A 23,695-nucleotide genomic window follows, 5' to 3' on the forward strand; every position below is an offset into this window, starting at 1 on the left:
GTCAATGAGGACAGCCCAGGGCAGAGAAACTTGTCTCCAACCATTTTACCTGCTGTAGCCATGCTGGAAACCCTAGGCACCAGCAGGCACAGCTCTTCAGAGGCTCCCGTGGCACCGCTGGGAAAGACAGGCTTCTCACCACTGCCACCCTGAGCTGCTCCAAGCAAGGAGCATGATGAGACATTGGGTTTGACCTTGCACAGTTGCCCAGCTCATTGACTGGCTGAGAAGACCAGAGCAGGAGCCATGTGTGATGAGGACAGGAGAACATGAAAATTGAGCCCAAAGGGAAAGAATTTGGCCTACAGACTAACTTCTTAAATGGTGCAGGACATCCCCATTTACCATTCCCACACTGCAGTAGCAGCTCAGGTGGGTATCTTGGCTGTCAGAAAACAATTTAAAATTAAAGGCTAGAAGATCCCATCTCAGACCCTTCAGCAAGTCCACCCTGACTCTGGTGTTTACCTTTAAATTGTTCTGCTGGGGCAAAGGGGAAAAACCTGCAGATAGATTTTAATTTTTTAGCCACCCTAAAACAAAAATTCGGAGATGCAGATGTTACGAAAACAGGATGTCAGCTTTTGTCAGAAAAGATCACAAGAGGTTTGAGGGTTTTTTTATTTGAGCTGCCTCTTTTTCTCTCTCTCATTTTCTTACTCCCTCCCTCCCTCGCACCCTCCTCCCACCTCCCAATTTCTGTCAGCACTCAGCACACGGTCAGTGAAGAGCGGAGGAGATGGCGGTGGCTGAGACACAGCTGTATGCAAAGGTGTCCAACAAGCACAGGAGCAAAAGCAGCTCTGTACTGCTCGAGTCTCTCCTCACCAAAGGATTCCCAGCTCATATCGCGTGAGTAATGTGTTCAGCTGCCTTTACACAGTATTTAAGATACAAGAGGTATTTCTCATAAGATCCTGACAGCAAGCAGCTTGCTTTTTGCATGAAGAGAATGTGCTGCTTCCTGGGAGTGATGTCCTTATACAGGGGTCAGACCTGTCTTGCTTTTAATTTCTTGAAGTATATTGCTCATATAGCAAAAACAACCTGCTCTATAACATTTTTTATAGTGTGTATATCTGAAGACACATGCCCTTCCACATCTTCGAGAGACTTCACAATGAGTTAAGAAGTTGATGTTCATAGTTTGCTCTTGGGGTTTATCCTCTTCCATTTTTTCTGCTTATCACTGTTATTATAAGGGAGTTAAATGTGGATGAAAGTTCTATCCAAAGTTTTTTCAAGCCTGGCAAAGACCTCATGCTAGATTTTGTCACTGGAATCTGTTTTAAAAGAGTAAGCTTTCCTGAACAAGATGCCACGTAAGTCTGTCAATTTTTCTTCCTGTCTTGAATCATGATCTTGTTCCAAAAGCATGTCCTACCTGGAAAATGTAATAGTAAAGAATGAGGCACTATTCTTGGCAACCCGATGGATGAGAGATTAACTGGTGGCAGCTAACCAAATTAATAAAAAAGAAATGTGATGGTCACTCCTCCTTAAAACATCTCTCTGGTTGGACAGGGAAGTCTGGGGGAGGATTTTCCAACTTCTGAAGGGCAAGTATGGACACTATGGTTTCAACTGTTCGAAACATAATTTTTTTTATTTAAATGTCAAATAACTCCTCATAAAAATATTTTATAAAGGAGAGCAATATCTCTCCCTTTTTCACTGAAAATTAAGCAAGTTGAAAAGGCTCCATTTGTAAGTGCTGTGTCTCTTTTTTAGGAACAGCTGTTTTTAGTGAATCAACTTTAGACACAGTGAGCACAGCTTACAAGGGAACTGTGAGTCCCTTGTTCCCAGTTATGCACAGTGGAATTTTAGCTGTGCAGCTGAAAACCTGGCTCATCATTTCTCTGGTAATACTACAAGTTTTGTCACCCTAAAGTAGTAGCTAGTTTTCTTATTTTTTGTCCTGTATGTGATGTTCTTCAAATCCCCTTTGAAACACTTCCTTCCATTACTGGGATGGCTTTGTGCTTCCCAGGTCAAAAGCAAGAATCAGTGGCAGAAGTACTATGCAAATTGACATAAAATGACAAAATGTCCGAAAGCATTTTTTTAAAAAATTATTGGCTTTTATTGACTTTAAGACCTTCAGAGTTTTGATTACGATTTGATAAAATCTTTCAACTGTCTCTTTAGTTCCTGGATTGAACCATAAATGAAAGTACTGAAAAGTTGTTCTTTTGAGATGTCCTGGACTGAGAAAATTGAGGCTGGGATGAAATGTTACAAGATATTTCATACTGTAGAACCAGTATGCCAAAGCAACATTTCGCCAAAGAACAAAAACCAAATGTGTGAGGATCAAGCCTCGCATCAGATCAAGAAAATGGGCCTCCCCTGGTGCTTACACACAACTGATCTGTGTCAGCAGTTTCTGCTTTAGGGAAGAACCAGTTTATTCTCACTGTAAAGACACTATTTTAAGTACAGATTTTTCGATGGTTTGGTCCTACTCTCTAAGAGAAATTGGTATATACAGAGTTGCATTATCTTTCAGTCTTCACTGCTATTCTGGGAAGCATAGAATGTCTAGCCACAGCCTAATGATCTCCTGATGCGAAGGGCTTTACAAACCCTGCTGGAAAGAATCCTACAGCCAAAGTATATGATGAGAGAAAAGGTGGGAGCAGACACAGAGAGGAGCATAAGGGAGCAAGGAAATAGTTCTGAGCAGCCTGACCGTCTATGGTCTCAGGTCTCGCTTGTCTTTTGCAGGCTCTATGATAAAAGCTGAAGTCAAACTCCATTTGGCTTCAGGGTGGTTTGCACAGAGCTTCTCTCCAAGTGGGAGGAGCAGCATGGCATGAGGCAGCAAAACACTGACTTTGAGGCGTAACAAGCTGTTGATGAAGTCTGGCGTCACTGACCAAGCAGCAGCAGGTGCTGACATTTCAACAGGACATGGTAGTAAGGGCTGCATGGGGAGAACAACAAAAACTCAGGTTTTTCATGTTTGATGTGATGGAGAAGAGGGACCCAGCAGAGATGTGGAAAGAAAATGGTTGGTGGTGTTCATTCACAGAGTTACACAGGCTCGTTTAGACCATGGTTTTTCATCGATTTGGCCATGGTAGTTGATTTACTTTACAGAGAAGAAAGGTAGAAGGTAAAGCTTGAGTGGAAAGGCTCACATTAACACTCATCCTTGTTAAGTGCCCACTAAAGACCCAGACATGGTTGCACATAAGCATAAGCATATTTAAATATTTTTAACAAGCCCATGTGTGGTTTTTGCACTAGAGGGAAGACAGAAGGCTAGGAGGAAGCACCAAGGATGAACTTGCAGCTTAATGCACTCATTGCAGTGCTGGTGCGTGCTCAGGTGTCACAGGGATGGATGGATGGATGGATGGATGGATGGATGGATGGATGATAAAACTGTGAGGAGGCTAAATGAATTAATGCCCTCAGGACCTAGTGACCAGAAGGAATGACTTCAAGGGAGAAGGAAAGAGATGAGCAAATGCCAAGGAATTTAGCAGGTTTTCCTCCATGTCCACTGTCTCTTTTTCCTCTTCATGTCTCTTCTGAGAAGTTTGTAGGTGGATTACATGGCTGGAAATGGCATTCGTGGGTGCACGTGTTACTTAAACACTGTAATCCTTCACACATCACCTAACATTTAGTCACAAAGACTTGTTCATGTGAAGCGCATAGTTGGCATTTTGAAAGCTCTAGTGAGAAAATAAATGCGAATGAAATCCAATCCCAGAGTATGACAGTTACATTAACAGAGAGAAATGTGAGATATTGTCCCTCATCTTGGTCTGAACTGGTGACTTAGATCTAGCTCACTGCTTGCCTATGGGAGATGCTTAATCCAATATTTTCTAACCCTAAAATAAGTATGTTTTGGTTTGTTTATATGTACAAGCTTGGGCATCTTGAACCAGAACATTATCCTATGAACCGAGCAACCCTACTCTTACAGTGCATGGATGGATGGTTTACTCAGCCCTAAGGAAATTAATATATTCAGTAAGGCTACTAGGGAAACACCTCCAGAGCACAGAGGAGGACATTCTGTGGGGAGGACAGGTTACCAATCTTCAAGGAATTAAAGACCTGCAGTGAAAAAACTGTCTGGAGGGCTACAGAATGTTAATAGTTGACAAGAAAAACCCAGTTGTTAAAGGTCCTGTCTTTGCAGGAAAAGAGACTCGGTGACCACAGCATGTTCATTCTTTACTTTCTATGTTTTCTTTCTGTTATTCTGATGAATCCACTTTTTCTAGGCAAAAAGCCTTGGCTGCTACTGGACAAAATACAATAGAAGACGCTGCAAAATGGTAAGTACCTGAGATTTCTAAGGAGTGTTTTTGCATTAAACCTGGTTAAAAGTCCTTGTTCATGTGCAAAGTCATGAAGTTGAAGTTACATGCCATAAAAAGCCCTGCATCTGAGTCGTTTGTTTGTTTGTTTGTTTCATTTTAGAAAGAAAGAAAAAATGAAAGTAATAATCGTATTTGTACTTATTCCGAGAAGCAAGGTTATTTGCAGAAGGTCTAGGGTAAATCAAAAAGGCTGAGGAGGAGAAGACAGTCATTGGCAGAAGCAGCTACTTTTGCCACAGTGACGTTAGTCAGCTCATGGGACCGGCTGCTCTGGGCAGACACTTCTCAGTTTTAAGCCTCCTACTTATTTATGACCATGGCTGCCAAGATCTGCTCACTGCCTCTGCAAGGGGGTCCTGATCTCTGAGCCAGGATTGCAGGCACGCACAGGGGCCCGTCCAGGAAGGCGCTCAGAGGCACCTGCGGGGTAGGTGTCCTTCCTCCCTCAGCACAGTGCCCACACCTCGTGGTGTGCACCCGAGGGCAATGGGCACAGGGCCCCCAGGGGGAATCTGGACTCTATGTCCCAAAGGAAAGAGGAAGGAAACAGGGAAAATATCTGTAAATCTGTGACTGCTGTTACAAATGTGTGCAGTAATAGCATGGGCTTAAAGCAAACAGCCCCTCTTCTTCCCTTGAGAAAGGCTCATTATAAAATAAGTTGAAAGGTTGATGATCAGACGGAGGTGTCATTAGAGACAAAATCACCTGTTAGTCATGCTCCCTAAGATTTTTCCTCTGTACCAAGACTCCCACAGAGTATTCATATGTTATTCACATGTTGATAATTGATTTTTTTGCTTTAATTCACCTTCAAATTAAATCCAATCTTTCCTTGCACTTTCTTCTGGGTTGCGTTGTGCTTTACCCCCCCCACCCCCCCCTTGATTTGATTGCTTTTTTTTTTTTTTTCCTTTGTGAAAAGTCTGAGGACATATTTGAGAATGGCATGTTCTTCCCAAACAATTTTTTGTCAGGGATGTTACCACACTTTACAACAATCACTCCCTATCCAACAGCTGCAAAGCCAGACATACAGCATGTGAAGAAGGTGGTGAAGAATATCATCACATGGGATACAAGTTTCTGATCTTTGCTTGTGCATTTTTTGATTTGTCTCGTTTTATTACAGCTGAATATAAAGTCTAGCTCTTTCTGAGTATTTTTGTAATCTTCAGTTAGTTTTCATTTTGTCATTCTTTAACATTTTCTACACATTGCTTCTTTTTCCTCCTCCATTCCTCTGTTTTGAGTCATGAAAAAGGGGTTAAAATAACCCCAAAAACACTAAAAAAATCTTTTTTTGTTGTGTTTCATTTTCAGACATTGAAGGAAGTGAAGGCACATAATAAAATATAAAGTACACAAAATTTAAGCAGAAAAAACCTCCATTCTCCATTAGTTAGTACTTCAGAGAGAAAATTTGTAAGGACCTCTTATTTTAGCTTTTCATTTGTAAGAAAATAACAACCTTGTATTTCCTTTTTCTGGTCTCTACTATGGATGCCTTCAACCACAGGAAACAAGAGTAAGCGGTGCAAACACTTGCTCTTTGTGATCTGCTCTTGATTTCAGGTTGCACTCCCACTGCAATGATCCCTCTTTGGAAGACCCAATCCCTCAAGAGTATGCTCTTTACTTGTGTCCCACCGGCCGTTTGCATAACCACCTGCAAGAGTTTTGGAAGGCGAGCAAGCACCAGTGCGGGAAGAACAGAGCCCATGAGATTTTTCCACACATCACTCTCTGTGATTTCTTCACAGTAAGGAACAAAAGATGTGCAAGTGTCAAATATCAGTTACTGGTGAAACTGAGCCACCCGCCATTGTCTTACACCAGAACTTCTTGGTGATCAAGCTGACATGACTCATGTCCAGGCCTGCTTGTTTGATATTTGAGTGTTCAGCCCCTGTGTAGGCACCAGGGGCTTTCTTCCCACCACCCACTTTAGCTACCCACCTTAGACCTCAGCACACCTAAAAACTGGATGCTGGGGCCAGTGTGAAATGCTTCAGGGTAGCTGAGTGACACATGCCTAGCATCCATCTAGAGCAACCCTGTGCAGTTCAGGCTGCGCATAGACCTGTCAGCAGGAAGCACTGCTCTCCACATGCATCTATCAGCAGGCTTCAGAGACTGTGCCCTTTGCTGCATCAATCTAGGATGTTAAACCTTCCTGGCTAGGGCAGCAGTGGCTGTCTTCAGCCAGCTGTGCAGCGGCGACAGTGTTATCATAGGATGTAGACAACTTTGGTGGCCTTCTGAATGCTGGGTAGCCCTCTAGAGAACTTTCCAGCATGCTTCACCTATGCTTCTCCCGCATAGGTGAATATGCTAGTATCAGCAAAGACCACCAAAGAGTGAGTGGTCTGGAAAAATCTGGAGCCACCTAGAATCCAGCTTTTGCATGTTGACGGTGTGGCACATGATGGCTGAGATGTGCTGAAACAGACATGAGCTAGAGTAGTTGGACAAAAGTTATGCTGTTAATCATACTTTTATGCTAAACCATGACACTAAGTACAGACAGTGAAAATAAGAGTATTTTGTTGCAAAATATTGAATAGTACCCCATGGCCATTAATCATAATTATGCAGAACCAAAATCATTAGTTAATAATGAATGCCATGCTCTTGAAAGGTGACAAGTTTAAAGGCCTGTCCCTGGAAGAGACAACTGAATTGCAACCCTCACCTTGCATATCTCAGTCCCATTTCAGGTAGCTTATTTCCAGGGTTAAATGCATCTTCTGGTGCTACTGCTCCCAGCTGCCAGCAAGATCTGACCTGGGCACTTCACAGGCAGAAGGCAAGACTCACTGACCTGGCTCCCACCTCCTTCTCCTGATCCAACCCTCTCCTGTTTCCTGGCTCCCCATGTCTTTTGCAGCTCCTGGGCTCATTGGCCGCAGAGGAACCTGCTACATGGTACCTGCCCTTGTGCAGGATCCCACCTGCCCCTGTCCTGCCACAGCCCAGTCTGCCCAGTGCCCCCTTGGTGCATCCCTCCTCCCTGAGGCCTGAGAAATGCTCAAAAGAGAAAGACAGTCTAAGCAGGAGGAGCTCCTTTCTTCTCTTCTGCTCTTCCTCTTTAGCAGCTTCATGCAGCGTAAAGGCTGAATGGAACAAATAGCTCTGTGGAGGACAATAAACCAGCCCAGAAATGGAGCACTGTTAATGTCCCTGTCTTTGGCTGGATGGCACAAACTCAGTCTTTGTCTCTTCACTTCTTAAATTTCTTAATTGCCATTTTTTTGCCTCTAATTTGCTGTGATTAGAGCATTAAGGATCATAATAACAAAGATGTCTGATGAATTTTGCTAGGTATGTTGCTCAGCATCTGAGATCTTGAAGTTTTAGCAAGAGTGTTTTCAGCTAAGGACTTTGGGATAATAATAACAACACTAATTCTTACTTAGAATTGAAGAGGGAAATCATGATCTCTGACTTGTTTCAGACAGGTTACTGCACACACATCTTTTGGTTCTTTCTTACCCAGGCTAGATACACCTCCTGATAGAAGGCTTCATCTCCTATTCTAGCACCAGATACTGTGCTGATCAAATAGCCCAATATTACTGATTTTTATACCAGGAATTTCAGGCAAGTTTGTAGGTGTGTTGTCTTTCTCAGGAAGTCTAATGCCCACGCTGTTTTCTGGTATTACTGTATAAGACAGGCCACCACAGTGGCTGTTGAGCCAGTGGGTAAAGCCTGCTCCTCCTCTGTTTTCTTTCAGTGTGAAGATCAGAAAGTGGAATTATTGTATGACACCTTAAAGAGAGTCGGTGACAGGTTCTCACAGTGCTTTCCGCCATCCATTTCCCTATCACTACACACATCCACCAGCTACCTTGGCTTCTTCGTTGGTGACAGCCACGCAAATATACTCAAAGAGTTTGCTCTGGCATTCTCATCAGAGGCTTCAGCCCTGGCAGGTAGGACCAACATCAGAGGGAAAATGGGTGGTCATAGCACAAATGCTTAGTCATGGTACAAAAAACATCTCCCCTGTCTTCCAGGGGAAACTTAACTCATGTCTTACTGCCAGCAAGCACCCTTTCTTCTTACAGATTTGAAAACAACGTGGCTAGGGGAGCATGTTTTAGACTTTGAAAACACAGTACTTCTGTCTAGAAGCTGAAATGGTTGGCTGTGTAACTTGATAGGCCATCAATTGGGATAACCAAGATGGGCAAGGATATAATACTTCCTATTCCTAGACCTCCATTCCCTTGGTGACTTCATCCCTGAGAAACAGGTCTTAATTCCCACTCCAGTGACATCCAAGGGAAACTGCATCACCAGTGGAGACTGACAGGACACAGACTCAGCATAGCTTCATCTGAGAAAAACGAGTTCAATAGATATCAGACTGGGAGAGGAATTCAAATCCTGTTCATTTTTTTTCTCCCATCTGAAACCAGGGAGCAAATCCAATCCAGATTTGTGAATTATTTTGGTGTGATTAAACCCATGACATTCTGCAAAACCATTATTCAGCAAAACTACAATCTATTCTACTACAAATTACTGTGATATTTCCTGCATCATGCAAAGCATGTAAGGATAAAATAAGAAGAGCTTTAAATGACCTTTGCTTCTATGTTGTGACATGATTGTTTCATTCCTAGATTGCCATGTGAAGCCCTGCCTAAAGCAACTCCACCTTACCTTGGCTCACAAGTTTTATCCTCACCATCAAAAGACTTTGGAACAATTGGCCAAATGTATTAACCCAGGGGAGACCTGCCAGTGGGTAGCTGCCCTCTACTCACGGGACATGCGTTTTGTACATTACCAGGTACTGTCATCATATTTGCTTAATTTCCTAAACCCAGAGTCAGATGCTTTGCTACAATCATCTTGCCTTTTTTTTCATTAAGAAAATCAGTACATGTACAGTACAGTCTTTCAAAAAACATGGTTATTTCAAGTACCTCTTTTGACTGAAAACTTGTACTCATGAATCAGTAGAAGATACCTTTATGCTTGACCTGCATGTCAGCAACGTCTAATTCCAAACTCCAGCAGAAAAAAATAATCTTACCATGACATGAGAAAATAAAAGAGACAGAAAATTATGACTCTTAAATATTTGCTAGGACTTGTCAGTCACAGCTTTGCAGTAAAATTCCATTCAGCAAAATTAGTTTTCTCGATTGTTCCAGACATGATGGAAACTGCACAGATTAAATACCAGTGATCAAGGCACAGTTCTCACTGATGATTTTCTGCTTAACAGATTATTGGTTAAAACTAGTTCACATTTTTCCAGTTCTCATTTTCAAATTTAAATTATGGAATGATCAATACTTTTTAGTCAGATCAGTACATCGCTTTGTCGTAAGTCTCATACTGGATTTTGGTCACACTCAGGAGAGCTGCAAGTAATCAGTCACAAAAATAACTGATAATGCTTTTGCTATATTTGCTTTCTAATAAGTCTGTACTAGTTGGGGGGGAAATTATGTTAACGAAAACAAGGGCTTATTTTTACACATACTGCAAATGCAGTAGTGTCTTCCTTTTTCTCTGTCGAAGTGCCATTAAAGAGCCTGTTGCAAAGTGGAAAATAGTACCGGTCAGTATGTCCAGTAGCGAGTTGAATGAGCATCCCCTGAACCGCTGCGGTACATGCAGAAGCATGCTCTGGGCAGCGGCCTGACCCTGCTGTGTGTTCCCCCCAGACACTGAGGGCCCTCTTCCAGTACAAGCCCCAGAACATCGATGAACTCATGATCAACACGGGGGACTTCATCTACGTTGACCCGACGCAGCAGTCTGATGTGAGTGAAGGCTGGGTGATCGGGACCTCCCATCGGACCGGCTGCAGGGGTTTTCTTCCTGAAAACTACACTGAGAGGGCCAATGAGTCAGACACATGGGTTAAGCACAGGTAAGTTGGGGTTTCATGGATGTTGCTTTATGTCAGCCGCTATTCCTGCTGGGGAGCTGTGACAGATTTCCTCCTCACCATGAACTGTGGGCTGCCAGGTGGGAGCTGGAGGTGGCGTGGGCATAGGTGAAGGTGGTCCTGGGTGTCTGGGTGGGATGGTGAGATTTCTGAAAGAAAAGTGATAGGACACACACCCACAGACATCCAGAGTTCATTATATCAGCTGCTCAAAGAATGACCCCTATTTGCTCTTCAGCAACCTGAATATCCAAATTAATTTTGAAAGACCATGTTCTGCCAGACAGGCTGAGTCTTCAGCTCAGCTCACTGCTTTCTCTTTCTTCTCATTTCAAGAGCTTGCAAAGTTTACTTGAAATGAAACCACACAAAGGTTACTCCACCACCTTAGGCCCACCCTCGTGTTGTTGATTTACTCTGTATCAGCAGGCATCTGTCTGGCTTCCTGCACTTTGCTCTGCAGCTGACAGAGAGGCGGATGGTACTTCTAGATTAGAGCTGTAGGGAAGTGGAGGTGCACTTCTTGCTGAGTCCTCAGAGACAGAGAGGAGGCAACCAGGTAGTATCTCCTGCTTGAAGGTCACACTTCAGCAGTGTTACACCCAATATATGCCATCAGTTCATAATATTTTAACCTCATTTTTACTGGGCATATTCTAAATCAAGAGAAAAGTGATAAAGTGGTTTGCAAGCGTGCAAAAAATATTGAACGGAACATGAATCCTCACTTGCACATGCCTGTAGACAAAATCATGTCTGAAAAATCCCTTCTATTTGCATGTTTGCCCATAAGTTTGTGTGTGTGCTGCTTCTGCTTTTTCTACAGGGAATATGTCTTTGTAACAGCTTCAAGATTCTTCACCCAAACTGAAAATGAACCTAGTGTAAAGCTGAATGGAGAAGTCCATAATCGTAGTACATCAAGGGGCATAACCAATGTACTTTCTCTTCAGGTAACTGACTTTTTTCCATTTCTTATCTATGCCATATGCTTGTGCAAATTATATTATTAATTAAAAGCATTTAATAGTAAATTAATAGTATCTTCCTTTTTGTCCCTCACATTTTCATGTTATGTTGCAATCCACATATATATACACAAACTCATATGTTCATACCATATGGCGTAACATATCATAAATATTTTGTGAAGTCTATGATGTATATTAGTCTTGCCTTCTTTCATAAAACTCCTTTAATTTCTGTCATAATAGCACAATATATGAGTTCTCTGCTCAGGTTTCTCTGTTCACAGCCTTACAGGGCAATATGTGCAGAGGTATGGTGACAAGTCTGACATGTGAGATGCAGGCACAGCTTCCCTTGACTTTCATATGGGTTTGTAACAGAGCAATTAGAACAGAATGAGGCTCATTGTTCACTGTTACTTTTATGTCCTGATTCTACAGATGCCACCCTAGTGGTTTACATGGTCCCAGATGTTAGCATATTTAAATGTTTCCTCTTCATTTGTATGTTTAGATACATAGCTAATGCAAATAACTACATAGAACTGCAGCAAGAGAGCAACTATCTGGAAAGGTTAGCAGCACTGATGGGATTAGATCTTTTTTTCTAGTTTCAAAATCATTATGTATCAATTTTTTTTCCAGGTTTTCCACTGGTTTTCTGGTAGGAAGAGCAAAACAAATGAGGACTCTTTTTTCACCTACAGAACATTTGCACTTGCACTGTCTTATTGGCTCTGACTGTCAGGGGTGCCAAGATGGTCCTTTCTGGCACACTGACACACTGCAGAATCCCCTTAGGGCTTGCTGGCCACATGGCCTCTCTTCTCGCTGTGCTGGGGAATAAACCTGGGTTCATCTGTGTTACCATCAGAGAAACCTGAGGGCACCTTCAGGGAACTTCCATCCTGCGGCCTCCCAAGACACTGTGTGTATAACAGAAAATTCTGTACAAGTCACACATCCTTTCACTGGCTCTTGATTGCTCTTGGCTTCTCTTATCTAGCTCAGATCTGTGGCAGAGTGACTGCTTCACCTGAGGAACACATTTTACAGATGTGCATGTCTCCAGTCTAGAGTTTCCCTGGCCTCTGGGTTCCTCCCAAGCAGAAGAGCAAGACCACAAAACCTTAGTTTTACATTCTGATTTTGTGTCGGTTGATTTGTGCTTCGTAGCAGAAATGCAATAGTGTTTAGCAGAATACATGAATATCAATTTCATGCCACTTCTTAAGAATTCACTTCTCTGCTGCTGAAGATACACATCGCTAACCTCAGCGCAGTAACACTGCGATGGGTTACTGTTGAAAAAGCTTTAAAGCCTTTGACCTGTTCTTCCTTATCTTCTCATCTGTATTTAACGTGCATTGTATACTAACCCCAGACTACTTAGAACTTACTTGTAATTCCATGCAGTCTGAGTTAAAAAGTGGCCTCAGAGGAGATCTGAGTTCACTGTTGACTTGGACACACAGTTATGAAAATGTAAAAGTGGTGTTTTCATTAGGAAAAAAAGGGCAATCTTGGTGTTAATCCTGGTGTAGAAAAAAGCATTACCAGTTAAATCTTACCTAGTTTCCCTCTTTTGTTGATATCAGCCATATGATATGTATTAAAATTATAATTCCTTCCCACACTGGAATTAAAAGATCTGTTATCAGCACTGCCTTTCACTAGTGTAAACACAGAGTTAAAACCTAATCTGTAGCCCATGAACATCAGCAATCTGCTTCATTTGCCTTCAGTTGAGAGCCAGTCAGACTTACTATTGTCCTAAAGGTAGGTATCTATTATAGCAACTTCTTTCTCTCCCCCTTTGTGCCTTTTATCTAACCTCCCAGGACAGGTCTGCTTCTCCTTCCTCCGTCAGGCAGCATCCAGGAATGCAGAGTTTTCATGCAGTCTATATATATTATTGTAATGAAAAACCCTTTTTATACATCTGTCTCAGAATGTCACCCTGCGAAGAGGTGTGCTGGTGATGCGCCATGGGGAAAGAGTTGATCAGGTCTTTGGCAAATCTTGGCTTCAACAGTGCTTGACTGCAGATGGTGAGTAAGATAATCGGAGGATCTGAGCAAATCAGAACCAAAAACAATTAACTCCAGTTATGGGTACAAGAGATACAGTCTCCTACATGTAAATGTAAACACTGACACAAACAAGTGAGTAACGTTGGCAAGTCAGATACAGCATTGCTTTGACCTGCAGGTAATCAGTCCATAATGTCCTAAAGTCCTTCATGTTTATGTGAATAAACTCTGCAGAACAAGCAAAGCTCTTGTGATACTGATGGATGTGTGTCTCACTGATGGATGTACAAAACATAAAATCTCTACTGCTTACTACACAAGGTGGTAACTCTCAGGCTCCTCCACCTTTCCGTGCTTGAGTCAGAATCATGGTCTGTTGATCAGATTCATGGCATGTCACTAGCCAAACCTGGGGAAGAAGATCAAGAACAAACCATGATGGAAATGAGATGTCAGAACTGACCTAAATGAAAAGCTGAATTTCTTGGCCCTCTCTCTCTCAAAAAAAAAATGTTTTGGGGTGAAGAGTACTGACCCAGAACAGGGAAATATGTCTCAAGAGAAAGGAGAAGTAGAGGAAGATGGGAGTTCAGAAGAGAGAGCTTTATGCTAAAAGTTCCCATTGTTATGCTGGAGATCTCCTATATTAAGTATGAGAAATTACACGAGGTAATGACGGTGGTACCTTCTGGCTGCATAATCAATTCATTGGTTTCATTTTTCTTCAGTGGAAATGTTGGGTTTTGTCATTTTGGCAATGGTAAAAGAATAACGATATGGAATGTATTTTTGTTTCATTTGAGCCCCACAAAGCTGAATTCTCATGATTTCCTGTCCTCTCTCTCCTCCCCCTGCCCTCCATCTGCTCCTTCAGAGCTTGCAGAAGAGGTGCTATTTTGTTACGACTTGATTTCACAAGCCAGTGTTGTGATCTTAAAATGTGATCTCTTTAAAGTAATAGTATTCACCAGGTTTTTCCATCAGTGAGGCACTGACTATGTCTGTAGTACTAAAATAATCCTGTAGGCATATGAGTTCAGGCATTGTTCCATGATCCCCCAAACTCCTTAGTTATTAGCTGTGTCCTCAGCATGGTCTCTGCTGAAGGCAGCTCCCCCTCGCTCACATGGTTTCCAGGCAAAGTTTGGGGAGAGAACTAGTCAGTCACCAGTGGACAGACAGTGTGGGTGTTTGTAGGTGGAGGTAAGAGAGACCAGCTCCTTGGGCAGGTGCTCTGCTTCATCACTTGCTGTTGTGGCCAGAGAACAGGCCTTGACCTGTTTCTTTTGTCGATCGAGATGTTACTCTGGGCTGAGTTTTCAGAACCAGTCATCAAACGATTCAGAAGAAACAAAGCCATTATAATGAAATGCCTGTACATTCAGCTGCTGCCTCCCTCGTGCTGCAGCAAACTGTCCCACCTTGTTTCAGGAAGATACTACAGAGCAGATCTGAACTTCCCTTCCACCCTGCCGAAGCGGAAAGACAGCATGAAGCATTTTGAATACGATCCTCCTTTATCTTGCTGTGGTATTTTCCAGTCAAGGCTTATAGGTAAGCTAGATAATGTTCTGCTGCAAATGTAAGGGTTTTGGAAGCAGGCTTTCATCATCTGCAAAAGCTCATACTGGCTTTGCAGTAGAAAAACTTCTTAGCAGTACTCATTGTGGTACCCCTTCTCTACAGGCAACCACTGCAAGATGCTATTAAATAGTAAAATAGAGAGTGGGGCTGGTTGTTCAACTTTGAGACCCATTCTGCAACTTCCTATCAAAGGAAGTTAAAAGAAAGAAGCTGCAACACTACCTGTGCCCCACTGCTCGTCTGCAAGGGACTAATGTCTTATGCAGTTGTCACTGAATGAGCAGTGAGGAGTGAAGGGACTGGACACAGGAAGCAGCTTCACGGTCAGCAGAGTGTGGTCACCTCACCACAAGTACCTGGCGGCTGGCGGTATGGGTTAGTCAACTCAATTCACTCACCAGATGAAGTTGTTTCTGCTCCCTGAGGAAGCACCGCTGACTGTGACTATGCAAGTCTGATGCAAATATCTCTGGTGATTCACTATACATGCAGACAGCCAAATGCCTAACTGCTGTTTGCAGATCTGGAGTGACTCTTCTTTAATTACCTTTCCAACTCTCACATTAAATTTGCTGTTGCAACTGAAATAAGCTTTCTAGTGAGCTCTGTCAGCTGACAGTGTGAAAAAAAAAGGATAGAAATGGGCTGTCAATTCATCTACCCCTCGTTGATGAAACAGAAAAGCTCCAAGCTGTTCTTTGCAGAAAGTATTTTGCAGTAGTTTCTCATCTACTGCAGTTTGTATAAGAACGACTCACTTTGCTGTTCCTGTCCAGGGGAAGCTCTGCTGGACCAGGAGGTGACAGTCAGCTACGTGTACTCGTCACCCGCGCTCCGCTGCATACAGACAGCTCAACACCTACTGCAGGGTAAGGCAGCAAAACCGTCCAGGTGCTTTTGCCATGGTGAAAATGTCTTCGCCAAACTTCTGTGGTCTCTGAGACGAGCAATTAAGATGTACGACTTTGTGGTTATTTGTGGTTATATTTAAGCAGGGAAGAAAAGGTGGTTTTGTGTAGCTGGTAATACAGACAGTAATAAATCTGCTGACACGTGTACAGTCTGCAGAGTATGATCCCATTAACCTTCCTTTTTTCCTCTCCTGTCCCTTCCTAGAGATTCACAGTTTATTACCATATTTACGTCAAAATTATGAAGGCAGTGAATTTCTTCAGGGAACTAGTGCCACTTAGTAACCTCTCTTGAGAATAATCAACAAAATAATGTGTCTTTTGACAGGAGAATTCCATTTCTAACACTGTAGGACAATTTATTGCCCCACCAAGGACCACTGAGCAAAATGCTATGAAAAATGGTAAACCAGTTCCTGTCTAAAGTTTATTTGGATTGCAGCATTACTGAGATCTTTTATTCTATTTTCTTCTCTACCTTGCAGATCATCACAAGAGAGCTCCAGAAATAATAATTATAATGATGATGATAATAATAAAAAAATAATGTAATGATTTGTAGTGCCTCAACATTAGTCAGACAAGAAGATGACGGTGGCTTCATTTAATCAAATCAACACGATACTCTTTTGCTTAACAATAAGTAATTCATTTTCACTAACAAAAGTAGTACAGCAAAGAATGCAGAATGTGTAGCCTGAATGTAACACTTTGAGTGTACCTTTCTCATCCTAAGTAATACTTCTTGTTCTTGCAGGACTTAAATTAGATCAAAAAGTCAAAATCAGAGTGGAACCAGGACTGTTTGAATGGACCAAGTGGGAAGCAAGCAAAGAAATTCCCAACTTCATGACTGTGACAGAACTAGTAGAGGCATCTTACAAAATAGATACAAGTTACAGGTAACTGCTCTGTATCTAGCTGTTGAAGTATTTTTCCCCCCCCCCCTGAGGTATCTCCTTGTCTTTTTATATGTCATAACCCATTACGAGCATTGCAAAAACTGGGTGATTCTGATCAAATTCAAGTCTGCATGATCCCAGAATAAGTTATGCTGTCAGATGTCTTGTGGCAAAAGTCAACTTTGCTGCTCTGACACAGAGGCACACATGCACCTTTGGCAATGTGTGTGATGTAGCACGTGGGTGCACCAGCACATGCACAAACATCTGACACTTGTACGGGACCAGCACTGCTTTGGTGTTGCCTTCAGATCTGCTGGCTCAGGCCCGTGGTTCGTCATGCACAAGCATATCTGTATTACAGGCACTAGTCTCAGGTACAAGGAGGTTTGCTTTTACCTTTGGCTTATGTGAAGCACACTTTACAAATGTGAAGAATAACCTGTCACGCTGGTTTTCAGTGACAAAGAAATGTGACCCTAGAAAATGTTAGCAAGCCCTTTGCTGAGGGTCTGCAGGGCTGCAGCAAGAAGTCTGCCCCATGGCAGAAGGTGAGCACAGGCTGGGAGGTGGTAGGGAGCACAGCTCCATGCCTGAAACGTCACTGGTTTGTGTCACCGAGGCAACAGCCACAAGAGGAAGGGAAAGCAAGGGATCACCCCCATGCACCCTGGGGCAGAGCCATGCAGGGTCTGGGGTCTGAGGGAGAGAGAGGTGAGCCCTACACGAGCCAACTGTCCTGGCTTTGGGAGCAGGCAGGATAATAGTGCTTTACTAGTTGTGTTTGTGCCAGATTTGGTTGGGGAGGGGAATCGTTTGGTTCTGAGTTGCTCAAAGATTAATACTGTGTTCAGCAAGGACTTTTTGGGGCCCACACAGCTTGGGGTGGGGTGATGCCTTTTCTGAGTGCTTACAAACCACAGCAGGGCAGGAAATGATAAGCCTCCAATTCAATCTAGCTCCTCATCTCGCTCACAAACCAGGCTGCTCTGTGTTAGAAGTGCACAGCCAGATCCAGGAAATTACTCAGCTAATAAAAGTGAGTGTCTATGGGGTTTCCCACGTATACAAGAAAGGAGGAAAGGAAATTTCTCATTTCTTAATGCATTTCTTACAGCCAAGAAAGTGTCTTCATTTGAAACTGCATGAAGGAATAAAATCCTTCATTTCCTTGGATCATAGTGCTTTCTGGTGTGTTTTATCACTGACAGATTGTTTTTCCTAGCTTTTTTGGGTACAAAATCACTTGTCTCAAAAGAAAGTATGCAAATGCAAAGCAGTGGGAAGTTCAGAGGGGAAGCAGCAACATTAACTGCAGAGGTCAGACCCCTCACAGCTCACTCAGATCCAGGCAAAAAACTTGCACATGCAATGCCAGTTTCTTCCCATCACGTGTGGGGTTCAAAATCCTCAGGTCCTAGGGGATGGTTTTACCGTATTCACCCACTGCAAATGACAATCTTCAACTGGGTTAAATCCCTCAGCATTCCCTGTTAGCGGTGGACCTGACCCAAAGTGTCCTGCTTCCAGTGCCACTAAGACACAACATGAGTCGTGCTGAAACATTTGCTGCCCATGCTTTGTGTGCTGAGATGTAATCACCTTGAGGTTCGCTGCATCCAAGGCCAGATATCTAAGAGCTGGGTGCCTTAGCTGTGATGGTTAGTTAGCATCCTTCTTGTTGGTGGAAAGAAGGGGACTCCCAAGACAGAGATTTTCCATCCTAGCCTATGTTAGACACTTAAGATAGCATGAATTGCTCTCTGAAGAGGCTTGTATCCATTGACCTAGCCAGACACTTGAGTTGTAGGCAGCTACGGTTGGGTGAGATTAACTCTGCCTCTCTCTTCTCTCGCATTCTTACAGCAGCAGAAGGTTGGCAGGCGCTCCCTGTCCCAAAGCAAGATAAACTCTGCCTTTGCTGTTCCTGCTGTTAAAGACTGTCAGTCTCAGTATAATCTGTTTATTTCTTCCCTTTTCATCCTTTGCATGGAGGACAGATCCTTCCTTTCCTCTTCACAACAGCATTTTGCAGACTGTTACCATGTCCTTCTTCAGCCTTTCATCTGAGCTGAACTCTTTCCATCCTCCCTCACAGCCTGTGCTTTCCGGACCCCTGTTCACTGCTCCTCTCTGGATTTTCATTTGTTGGTCCTCATCTCACTTGCCCTGTAACACTCACAGCTGGAGACAGCACTACCACCGAGACCTTAGCCTGGGCTGAGCACTCCTGTTGCTATTTAGCCTGGAAACCACCCGGACCAGTATTGGGGATGCTCAGTTTGCTGCAAGATGGCTGGTTAATACTGGTAGGTAGATAACAGGGTTAATACTGAAGGGACTGAGGTGCCAACAGGACAGCACATTTTAAAAAAATTGCAGCTCTGCCATAGGCAGACTGGTTTTGAGTACCCCAGTCTAGACCTGTCCAATCTATCCAGCATTACTATTAGCTATGATTAACAATCCAGCATGAGCCTTTCACTACTTCTGCCATTTGTGCTGACATAATGTACTGAGGACTCACCCGTGAAAGTACACTGTGATACCATAACTTACGACAATATATAAATCTAATTTCACTTTTTCCTATTCACTGAATAAGGAGACAATGAAACTGGGGCAAGGGGGGCAGCTGTTTGTAGAAAAAAAAGTTAACACCCTGTATTTATCACAACAAATGGCTGTTTGCCAGCTGCAGCAGTAAACACTTCCCATTCCTGGAGAAGACAGATTGAGAAGACGACATGAAAAATTGGAAGTGAGTTTGGGGACTTTTTATTCTGTTGCCAAGAAGCCCTGATTCAGGCATCAGCTATGTGGGTAGATATCAAAAGCAGGAGCCCGTTGAGAGGCAGCAAATGACTGTGGTCCTGCTGCCTATCTTGCTCTGGGAAGGCTGTCAGGGCCTCCCATCATCCAGAATGTGGTGTTCCCAGCCACCTACGCTTAGCACTGCTGGCCACTGCACAACAGGGCCCTGCAGGCTCTTCCCTGCTGCCTCCCAGGGCTGGACAGAGCTGGTGTACTGGAAGCTCCTGCGGAGCCTTGGAACGGACCTGTGAAGGGTGCATGGTGTCCATCAATCCAAGCCCTACCAGTCCTGTGGGGCTCCCCTGATTTGCAGCAGTTCAAAGGTCTGGCTCTTACATTTTTGGGAAATACTTATTCAGTGCCAGAAGAACCCCAGTATATAAAAGGAATAATGCCTGGTCTCAGTAGAAGTGCTCAGATACTTAGGAGTGGTGCATTGTGATTAATGTCCCTTGGAAACACTTTTTTTTTAACTCTAGGAGTGAAAGTCTTCACTATCCATTTGTCCAGCTATTGCAGATATGCCTCATTTGTTGATGATTTTGATTTGCTTTGTTTATTAAGGAGACTAACACTGAGACATTGAAAGCACTCACATCATCACTGGCTTGCCTTGGTTTGAACCCACTTGCTGGGAAGTGATCCTTGCCCACAGAATTGCTCAAACCTTACGCTTTTTTTAGACATGAATCCTACTTTAAATAATCTCCACTGTAAACTACAAGTTCTGTTAAAGCATGATTTTCCCTGCATCTGGTGTTTTATGAGCTATGAGATTTAGCCATAAGATTTAATGGAAATTACTGGAGGGGAAGCTAATGCTCCATGCAAGCTGAGGTAGCAGTATGTAAGCCAAGTCAGCAGATAAACCTATATCCTTTTAACCAAGCGTCTTTTCTCTGGTATAGTCATTCAACAGTGCTAACAATGTCCCAGTATTCATCTAGATTAATATATATTTGTGATTTTATTGTCAGGGGTAACTTCCCACTCTCTTCTCTGGTACCATCGGAAAGTTATGAAGAATATATAAGCAGAAGCTCTGTGGTTATAAAAAAGATCATCAGTGCTTGCCCCAGCAAAGGTAAAGGTTTCAAATCTTTTTATATTGTCAGACACGTTCAGTAGCAGGAACTGGCAGAGATTTGTCAACGGAAACACATTTAACATGAGTTGTTGGTATCGCATAGAGCTTAAGGTAGACTCTTAGTCCTTGTCCTGGGCTACGCTAAATGAAAATACATGCAATTAATGGGATAAAAATGAAAAATTGAACAGAAGACAGTAGAGTACTAAAGCACAAGAGTGTACTCTTTGCTGGGTCTTTTTACGTTGGGATGTAGCTCAGCATAAGATAATACAGTTTTCTGGAAAGCTTTTTTTTCTCTTTTCCTAGCAAATACTTTCTCTCACTAACTGGCATGCCTACAACACACCAGACTTTCTGATCAGCACAACACACCCTGCCACATTATCATAGAGGTCTGCAAAGATGAACAGCCCCAAAAAAGCACCATACCTATCTGCTGATGGGTAACCTGACAATGCTGCAGCACCCTTACTACTTTTATTTGGTTCTTCTGGTGTATCAGGTGTCATCCTCATTGTGGGCCATGGCTCTTCCTTGACATCTTTCACCCGACCTCTGATAGGGCTCCCTGCCAGAGACAGCAGCGACTTTGCCCAGGTGGTACGAAAGGTAAGAAGATTTTTTTTTCAGCAGGAAGCTTTCTTTTTGTTTTATTATATGTTCAGTAAGGAGCTTGCTTACATGGTGACACATGTGTAACTGCATGCCAATACCAATTACATTAGCTTTCTCATTACAAAGGGAATCTCATGTAGTTTTAGCAAAGTACTGGAGGTCAAGAGGATTTTCTCCCAGTGAACAGTATGTGACTAGCAGCTAAGTCTTTGGAGAAGGTTTTCATCCAACTCTTCTGGAAAGTCAATGCCAGGTAACACCTACACACAAGAGTCACATTAGGAAACCTCTCCATCTGAACCTAGCCTCCTTCCTTTATAAACAGGGCTAAGAGCCCTCCCTCTCTTCCCCATGGTGTTGTGAGTGTAACCTGGAGCTACATTCCATGAGTCACTATTTAAGAAGCTGTGGGGTTTTTTGAGACACTTTAAGTTCACAACTTTGGTGCTCAGCTACAGAATGAAGTGGAGAAGGGTTTTCTTGCCAGCTTCACAAGTGGGGCCTGTGCTTGAGACTTGGTCTCTGAGGCTTTTTGTTTACTTTATTTGTGTATTATCACCAGTGTCAGAAATCTTCACTCCGATTTTCCTTACCATCTGTCTTTGTATGACCAACCAGAGAATTCAGTCAATACATAACAAGGACTGAATTATTTTGATCATCAAACCCGAGTCTGAATGTGGGGTGATGACACAACCTCAGCTTTCACCCCACAGGACTCCAGTCTGGTTTTAGTTCATTTCAGAAGTGGCAAAATGTCCTTGTCTCTCCTTCCAGAACAGTCTCAGGGTCTGCTCTCTTCTGTAGCAAAGCCTCCTCTTTTATGTCAGAGCAATGACCCTGCTAGTAACTCTGCTGGTAACTTCTTTTCTAGATCCCTTCACTGGGCATGTGTTTCTGTGAAGAGCTGAAAGAGGAGAACAAATGGCAGATGGTCAACCCACCAGTGAAGACGTTAACTCATGGAGCAAATGCAGCATTTAACTGGAGAAACGGTATCGTGGAAGATTAGAAGGCTGGCTCTGCCTTTGCAGTTGTCAAAAATGAGCCAAAGACAGGTTATGGTTCACCACAGTCCAGTGACTCATCCAGAAGACTTACAGAGATTGGGAAGTACCCTCTCTGAGTTGCCAAAGCACAGAAAAACACTTGATGTTTGGTTTGGTGCCTGAATTTTGGTTTTATTTCAGTGGCTGAGAAGAAGGAACCTGGGAACTGACGTGCAAGTGAGAAGTAACTCTTCTGGGGGAGAAGAAAGTACCTTTTAAACTTTTCTGAGAGCACCAACATTTAATAAATACCGAACTGCCAGATTATAAATTCCACTGCTAAAGGCACTAAAGTAGACAATGTTACATTTTCCAAGACCAAAATACATCCAGTAAGAATTGCTTTTTTTCATGCACTTGGATATTTTCAGACAAGCAGAGAAACTGGGACTCAAAAAAATCCATTTCCTACCCAAAGAGACCAGCTCTACTTAAAGCCACTGGGTTTCCTGTTTACTCCGTCAGTTCCGCAAGAGCAAATACCACACTGACTATTTATTTACCTCTTCCACAAAGGGGTTCCATTTTCTATCACAACAGCTCCCCATTCAGTAATTCCTGAGTGATCCATATTGAAAAAGAGACTAAATTATTCTTTTTTGAAGAAAAGTGAACTGATTGATTTACTATTGCTGGGACAAAGAAAGATACCCTTTGTTACTGTACTAGTGACAAAACTGTGATGTGAGCAACTCTAACTGCTGAACACTTCCTGAGATGGCAGTTGCAGGACAACAGCTTTGCTTTGTGCTGTTCCATGCCAAATTGTATAAATGGTGATACACCTACCAGATGGGTCGCCTAAAAGGTCTCTGTAGTTCTTCTCTTGGTCATTTGTTTAATTGAGGGAATGTAGCCCTAAAATTTTATGCACAAACAGGAACACACTGTTCCACAGTCTGTTTTCCTTTCTAATTTTCCTTTCTAGTTATCGTCTCAGATAACTACCTCTGGGAAAGCACAAGTGTTTCTTTCAATAAAAGGAAAAAATGAGAGATTCTCTTTCTCTCTTAGCATGACTAAAAATATTTTCATATTCGTTTTCATTCTTCATCTCCCTGCTCCTGCTTGACACATCTCTGCATGTATGCCATTAGCCATCAGGACATGTGGTAGAGACCCTCCAACATTCAGGCTTTAGGGTTGAGAGGTGACAAGCGCCATTATCTGTGGGTGTGGAAATTTCATATCTTGGTCTTGCACCTGAAATGTTTCAAACTGACTTTCCAGCTCTGGTGAAGTTCCTTGAGCTCTTACTTTTCTGACAGCACTGTAATTTTAAAGTGAAAATCAAATGCCCCAGGGTGAAGACAGGAGCTCTTTAGCTAGCAAGCAATGCAAGAAAGAGCATACAACTACATCACTGGTTGCAGCTCAAGCACATGAGATGGGTGGCTATGGATGCAGCCCCAGGAAAAGGTAAAAACCCCAAGTGCCTCTTGCTCCAGGGCAGCAGGACACCA

At 42.9% G+C, this 23,695-nt stretch overlaps 1 protein-coding gene across 2 annotated transcripts; it reads left to right on the forward strand.

Moving 5' to 3' along the window:
* Positions 1 to 739: 739 nt before the first annotated feature.
* UBASH3A (ubiquitin associated and SH3 domain containing A) lies at positions 740 to 22,195 on the forward strand. Of its 2 annotated transcripts, none has more exons than XM_074929353.1 (14): positions 740 to 852; positions 4,251 to 4,304; positions 5,925 to 6,111; positions 8,089 to 8,287; positions 8,984 to 9,153; positions 10,040 to 10,248; positions 11,093 to 11,219; positions 13,177 to 13,285; positions 14,699 to 14,821; positions 15,628 to 15,720; positions 16,520 to 16,664; positions 20,456 to 20,562; positions 21,071 to 21,177; positions 22,058 to 22,195. In XM_074929353.1, exons 1-14 carry the CDS (start codon positions 740 to 742, stop codon positions 22,193 to 22,195), a joined length of 1,881 nt encoding a protein of 626 aa, XP_074785454.1. The 2 variants fall into 2 exon arrangements, with proteins under 2 accessions (XP_074785454.1, XP_074785445.1); XM_074929344.1 differs by having other exon boundaries at positions 13,186 to 13,285; positions 20,456 to 20,568.
* Positions 22,196 to 23,695: the final 1,500 nt, after the last annotated feature.

The sequence above is a fragment of the Athene noctua genome, chromosome 1, assembly GCF_965140245.1.
Source record: "Athene noctua chromosome 1, bAthNoc1.hap1.1, whole genome shotgun sequence".
NCBI classification, from domain to species: domain Eukaryota; kingdom Metazoa; phylum Chordata; class Aves; order Strigiformes; family Strigidae; genus Athene; species Athene noctua.